Genomic DNA, 7,878 nt, shown 5'->3' on the forward strand with positions numbered 1-7,878 from the left:
AAAGGCTACACAGAAAGACCAAATAGATATTGTAGTCCCAAATTCATTCCAAATATTAAAGAAGGAAATTGGAAGAGAGATGATTATGCAGTGGCAGGATAGATGGATAATGTTGGGCAAAGGGCGTATAACATATGAATTCATACTGGAACCAAAAATTATTAAAAGAATATTTCACCCGATGCTAGTGCAAATTACGTCCAGATATAGAAGATTTCCTGAATACTTCTACAGATGCGGAAAGATGCAAGATAACGCAAGCATTTGTGGGGAAATGGGCTCAATTCAGCACTACATAACAGAATATGTCAAACTCATAGAAATTTGAAGAAAATTCATTATGAATACTAAGTTTAACACAACATTATAATACCCTGCAAATTTAAAAATATTAAAAGAAATGATGAAAAATATGTCTGGCTTTTTACCAACAGTTTGAAGATTCTTTCAACTTTTGTTAGCATTTGTTTCCTTATGCAAAAGATGTATAGTTAATGACTATAACAGCCATTCACAATAATCCCTGTTTGTACGGCTTCGTTCTGTGGTAATGGGATGACGGGCTGTTATTAAAAAATGTAAGTGAATTATATAATTACAAAATGTTATATTATGCAGGAGGTTTCGAAAGATGGTTCACAAATTTAATAGGTAAGTCAAGCAAGCATAAACAAACCCTATTTTCAATAAAGTGTAGAAATAGAAAAGCAAAAGGGATCTGCTACAAAGTGCACTCTTTCAATGAATTAAATAAATGAAAATGAACTAATAAATGAATAATAAATTAAATAAATGAATTAATAAAATAAACTCAGATTTAACGGATTACAAATCTACAATCGTACAATATATATGATCTTATCTATCATTAAGACAAATTTTTTTAGGAGGCTATCTCTAATGTATGGACCTTTCACAAAAGATTGAACAGCTTATGTTTAATTGCCTTATTTTCTAAATTTGTATTTCCCTAAATTTATGATAGACTAATAATTTGGTATATTTGTTTCTTTTGATTTATACCTTGAAATAGAATCCTTGTAGGTATTAATCTTAGCTATTCCAACCCCATGCTCTAATATAACAATGGAATTTTTTCTCTTTGCTTGATCTATCCCCAAGTTTTATAAGAAGACATTTCAAGATATGTTATCATGGAAGACTGAAATAAAAGAATTTCAACATTCTCTAGTGAACGTCGACAGATACCAAAAAGATCGGCGAAAGACTGAATATTTGGTTATATTCTTATAAATTTGAAGCTTTGCCGGTAATTGTTGGCAAAGACAGATAAGCTCTAGTAAGAGTTGAAATGAGAAACCGAGAAGACGCAGACAGAGAAGCGAACCCAGCAATTTATATCATGGGAAATAAAAGATTGTGTAACGCTAATCGCATAATTTTCGCTTAATTTTGCTTTAGTTGGATTTTGTTTTCTCATTTAAAATTCACTCTTCGTTTTATGTTCGACAGCTTATTTACATGGGCTGTTACTTAAGATTTCTCTTATTTTATATCATAATATGCTTTAATTATCAAGTATTTCATTCGTCTTAAAGTAACAAAAGAAATTTTATTTATCAGTTACCATTAGTGCAGACTGAATGTCGACAATTGCTGGACTAAACGGGAAATAATGACATTTAGAAAACCTTTCGGACACATACCAAGCCACAATGGAAATTCCTATACTCATCGTAGAATATTATCATTTGCCAGACACCGATCTTTCATAGCAACATATGAACAAATTTAAATAATTTTTGCATAAAGTCTGACTTAAAGTTATTAAGTATATACCTCTGTTTCCTCATATAAATTCAAATGCGACAGAAAAATCGTGAAAACATTTATTAATATACGGAGAGAAATATTTAAATATAGGAAATAATATTTAATATGATCCATAAATATGTATCGATAAAACGAACTGAAATCTTATATCAAGAAGATTGTTTTAACTTTATAGCGAGATTTTTTGTTCAGAGCAAAGAAATAACAAATATTTATGCAATAAAAAGGCTGAAAACTCTGTCGCTGTTAAATATATACCAGTAGCAAAAGAAAATATATTGATATATAAAGTAACAAAAACCTCCCAGCTCTAAAAGAAATATTTTCGTATAATTATGACAATATGTTTTCTATAATAACGTTATCAGGTTTCGTTAATTATTCACTGTGCTTTCGATTCAGTTTTTAAACTTCTACAATTAAGCAAAAATGAGATGAAGCAAATCCTTATTAATCATCATCCCGGACGTAACGCCATAATTGTTTTGACCGCAAAGGTGGTGGTTTCTATCGAGTTTGACAGTATGCTTGGTTAAAAAGAAACTTAATACTGAAAAGTTGCTAATATAGGATAAAATAAATTTTTATGTTATAGAAGGGCGGAAAGTTATCATTGCTATAGCTTTACACAGTTATATATTCATTCAAGTAATATTTTACTTAGTAAAACGCAATACTCAACGCTTCTATAATTCAGCTCCGAAAAAATTAACTTGATATGAGCGTTTCATTTTCTACAATCCTAGAATCGTTTGCATAGTTTCCTAACTGGACATAAAATAAATGTCATGCTCTAACTGTTTCTATAGTTGTTATGAAATAATGCCTCATTTAATTGTTATATGAAAATTAATCTTTAATTGTTATATGAAACAATAAATCACAATCTCAACGGATGTGTTTACTGGATATTTCCGTCGCAAATAAGTGAATAAATAAATAAAAAACTCGGATTCTTATAAATTAAGAAGTTTAAATACATCTTTAAAGTTATTTTTTTTATTAGAATAGATTATAGATCATTGAATACAGTGAATAATTTTTTTTTCAAATGATTTAATCATTAATTAAAGGAACTGGAAACATTCGCATCTAAAAGAATCACGTTTTTTCAATTAAGTAATAATCAATTAAGTTAATCTTATAAAGTATAGTGAATTTAACTAATTGTAGAAAGCATAGTGTGTGTGGGTTTGAAAAGCCGAAATGTCATAAATTTATTTTTAAAAATATGTAGCTAATAAGACCCCCTACGATAGAAAGATACAATTTCTTAAAACCTTTTTCTGAAAACACGTTTTTTTTACAAATTTAATTAAGTAAAAAATAAAGTCTTTTCATTTCAATCGTATGAAATCTTACATTTCAATATTTATTAACCTTACGAATTAGTAAAACCTATTTTTATTTATCTTTGTTCAATAGTTTAGTTATTAGAAGCTATTTATAATGGAAAAAATATTATGAAAATTTTAAATTTCAAACTGCATAATATTAAAAAAAAGTTTTTTTAAGTACGATGAGATGAAAATATGCTCATAGTAAATATCGAACCAATACTTACATATTATGCTGATTTTGGAGTGAATCATTTAATTTGTTTTTTTAATCTACCGATTTGTGATTATGAACTTGAAGATTGTAGCAACATAATATATATTCAATTTGCCAATAAAAAGCAAACGTAAATATATATATTTTTCTACTGTTTTAAGATAAGTTAAAAAACCCAGTAAAAACATATTTGTTAAAAAAACCCAAATATTTTCTAATATTTTTCATTCTTTCTTATATGTTAGAATCAATTTTATATCAAATACAAAATTTACTCGTGCAAAAATCTCTTCCATTTGCAACAGAATTTAAAACCTGCTGTTGAGAATGTCCCAATTCCCTTAAACGAATGATACCTAAAACACTAAAAAGCTGTGACATTTTCACAAAGATTGCAACATTGTTAATACAAAAATATCCCACGACATAAATTATCTTAAGGAAATCACACGCATAATTTAGAGTGACGTAAAATGTAACATAAATTAAATTAAAAGTCTTCCGCAAAGCATTTCTTCCTCTTTAAACTGGTTCAGTAAGTTAAAGCTTCAAATATATTTGAATTGAAATCTGCGAAATCTCAATTATTACAAAACACGTGTCGATTGCAGCGAACCAAACAAGCAAAAAACACTCAACACGAACACTTTTCAAGGTTTTTAGTCCACCCAGGATAGGTACAACTTTTTTTTTTAACTCCTAATACCACACCATACGTTTTCGATTACATCAACAAATTAAAAAGAAATCAGATTCCAATCGAAGCCGTTATTCCGAGCCTGAGGCTAGAGACTCGGAAGAAAAAAGGCTGATAATTACATCACCCAAACTCATCAAAGATCTCTTGCTAAGGCCAACCAGGTGGACATGTCGCTCGCTTGTAATGACCTCGTTGGGGGACCACACCTAAGCGTTTTCTGTTGATATGTCGTTTTTTCACCTTAATTTTCCTTCCGGATGCCTATTTGTCACCTTTGCGTTTTGCATACACTGCGCTTTTTGTGACCATGAATTTTTTTTTTGTTCTAGAATCTTCGGAATTCTTCTCTAGGATGATGGGTGGGATGGCATGTGATGATCCAAGTATAAATACTCCTTTGGTTTCTTCAAATCCTCACTCGATTCATCTTGTGTCTTCTGTTCCTCCCAGGAAAAGCAGCTTCTAATTCCACAATGAAATACGTAAGTATATTCTTCTATATTTTATAATAAAATTTTCAGAAAATTCTTTGGAAGTTTTCTATAGAATTGAAATCTTTCAACAGATGGTGTCTGCTATTGATATTTTAAAAGAAATGTTACCACCAGTCAAAGTATCTAAAGCATAAGGATACCAAGAAATCTAAACTTTATATTTTCATTCTTTAAAGTATTAACTAAAAAATATTTCTAATAATACTTTATAAGAAAAATTAAAGACCTATTTTGGAATAAAAAGCAGTTAAATTAATTTCAACATTTCCATCTATTTTTTTTGAAAAATTATAAATAAAAATCATATTCCTCTGATGCGTTTTTAAGGATTTTACTACAAAGTGTCCATAAATACTGAATTACTTCATATTTTATATTCTAAATTTTTTTTTAAAGTTCCCAACAATTCTAAAAATGTAATGAAACGCTTAAAAATTTAAATAATGTCTTCATATAATTCTGGATTGTCATAAAACTTGCCTAAATACTGATTTTCACTAAAATTTTATTATCAATTTCATTTATGATTGCTTTTTACAAGATGAATTTTCAAAAATACAAATTATTTCAAAAATTAAGAAATAAAAATTCTATATAAATTGTCAATCTAATGTTTTTTATATTATTTTGGAGAATTGGAAAAATATATTAATTTTCAAGTCAGCCATAAGGTTAAACTTAAGTTTATTGACTAACTACTAAAACTAGGCTGGATATAAAGGAGTTGATAAAATGCAAAAATTATACTTAGTCAAAAATATGCTTTTAAATGATGCCATAAGTTTGGAAATTATTATCATATCTAAGTTAAGAAAACCTTATAATATTCAAGCAAAGATTTAAAAAAAATAATAAATGCACTTACATTTTTTTTTTTGGAAAACGTATATTCTGAAAAAAAATAGGATTATTTCTGTACATGAGTTCAATTATATTGCACAAGATTGTAAAATGTGTACTGTATATTTCACATTTTAAGTTTGTTTTTAAAGAAAAGGCAAATTTAGCTTCACAGGAGAGGAAATAATGTAAAATCGAACCTAGACCTATTTAGCATTAAACATCATCATTATTTTGAATTCAGTTTTTGCTCAAAGAAAAAAAAAAGGGATTTTTAAATTTATTTTCAGTGAAATTTGTATACAAATGTCTTTTTAAATTTATCTTAGTAAACGAAAAAAATTTTTTTTAAAGTCTCCATGTTATCTAATGTCATAAGTAAGTATGAAAATTATAATATCAAACTCTTAAAATAGTTTTCCAAAAAAATGGTAAAGAACAAGCTAAAATTATAACTTAGCAAGAAAAAAAATTAATTAAAATGGCAAGTCTTATGAAACCATTTGATCAATTACTCAATAAATCCACACATTTGCTTTTTAAGAAGAGAACGCAGAATTACAGAAACATACAATTTACTCTAATGTTTACTCTACAAACTACTCTTATCTTTCAAATTTTTATATGATTCAATATTAAAAGAAATATGGACTTAATTTGAATTTCTTCTCATAGATCATTGCTACCCTCCTTTTGGCCTCAGTTGCCATGGCAGCTGATATGGGCATGAATATCGCAGGTCCCGCCTACAACTTCGGGTACAACACTGGCGATGCTGGTGGCCATAGTAGAGTGGAATCTGGCACTGCTGGAGCCGCTGCCGGTAGCTACAGCTACATTGATGCTAACGGAGACCGAAGAACCGTCCACTACACCGCAGGACCTGATGGATTCAAGGCCTCAGGAGACATCGGAGTTGACAGGAAAACCGCTGCAGCTGCAGCTGCCCTGGCCGCCCTCGCCCCTAAGGCTCCCCCAGCACCTGCTCCAGTTGCCCCAGTTGCTCCCTTTGTTCCTGGATACTACGGATATTATGGAGCTCCCCATGTCTATTCTCATGCCTTCCCAGGATTCGCTGGATATGCTGCCAGATGGTAAATCGCCAATCGTGACAGATGAAGAAGTTTGGAAATCGACGCTCAAAGGACTGATATTTGGACTCGTGCCATAAAAGGCTGCTTTGGGTAACATTTTGCTTGAACAACGGCTTCTCAGGGCTGCGGTTGTGATATTTCGGTGTTAATGCTCAACAGCAACTACAATCCAACAAATTGTCATAAATGTTTTCATTGTTTCGTCAGAAATATTCTTGTCAACAAAGTTCTATTGTAAATAGTAGGAAATAAATTGTTTGCAATTTTTTAAACTATTTTTGTTTGCATTCTGAATGACAATTTCATATATTACTTCTTACATGTCTTTTAAAAACAGGATTTCTGCAATCCCCAAATTTTAGACAATAAGTAGTGGTAATGTTTTAAAATTAAATATTTACAAATTTTATATTAAATATATAGAAAAATGTTAAAAAGAGAATTTTGTTACGAAGGCTAGTAACATAACTTGTTTTTCATGAATTTTCATAGTAAATTTTTAAAATGAAAAATGTAAGGTTGTGGATTTGGAAAGTTTTCTAACGAAGATGGACTGCATACATTTTATTTAAAAAATAGATTTTACTAGAAAATTTATATTTTGCTTAATCTTTATAATTTTTTGATTAATTTAAAATAAAATGAGCAATTACTTTTAATTCATATTATCAATAAATTTTATTTATTGAATTGTTTAATTATTTATTTCATATGATCGCTTTAGACACTAGATAGAAAGAAAAATTAATAGTTGGTACAAATTCGTCCATCCTTATGATGTTTAAACAAAAAAATAAATCAGCTAAAGTTTACATTTTCAAAAGACTGAAATCTTTTAAAAATGCCTGAGATGCTGAATCGATCTTTGATTAAAGATATATTTTTCAAAATCCGACGCATCATATTACAAAGTGAATATCTTTAATACACATTATTCGATTATATATATATATATATATATATATATATATATATATATATACATACAGTGGTGGCCAAAAGTGTGGACATTTTTTGAAAGTTTCATGTTTTTCAAATTTGAGTGCTTCTAGAATATATTAATTTTCACTTAAATACAAATGTTTATATATCAAATTGAAGGTAATTTAATGTAAAATTTAATAACAAAAACATTATTACAATATCTGTATTACAAAAAAAGTTACGCTCATTTTAGTAAGATCTATCTTAGATTTGCATTTTTTTACAGTGATACTTACACAATCAGTACTTAGTAGGAAAACTCTTATTTTTTAAGACACTTTCACAGCGTCTTTTCATCGAGTGAACGAGTCTTTGGAGTTCATCTTTCGTAATCACATGGTGCCAAGAATCAATTATAGATTCAATAAGTTGTCTTTTATTGGATGGACGTTTTTTTCGTACAAGAATTTTCAAACGC

The 7,878-nt window shown here is 28.9% G+C and overlaps 1 protein-coding gene across 1 annotated transcript; it reads left to right on the forward strand.

Annotated features, from left to right (window-relative positions):
* The first annotated feature begins 4,379 nt into the window (after positions 1-4,379).
* On the forward strand, positions 4,380-6,748 carry LOC129968230 (adult-specific rigid cuticular protein 12.6). The gene is made up of 2 exons (XM_056082087.1): positions 4,380-4,530; positions 6,058-6,748. Exons 1-2 carry the CDS (start codon positions 4,522-4,524, stop codon positions 6,478-6,480), a joined length of 432 nt encoding a protein of 143 aa, XP_055938062.1. The 5' UTR covers positions 4,380-4,521; the 3' UTR covers positions 6,481-6,748.
* Positions 6,749-7,878: the final 1,130 nt, after the last annotated feature.

Source organism: Argiope bruennichi, chromosome 1 (assembly GCF_947563725.1).
Source record: "Argiope bruennichi chromosome 1, qqArgBrue1.1, whole genome shotgun sequence".
NCBI classification, from domain to species: domain Eukaryota; kingdom Metazoa; phylum Arthropoda; class Arachnida; order Araneae; family Araneidae; genus Argiope; species Argiope bruennichi.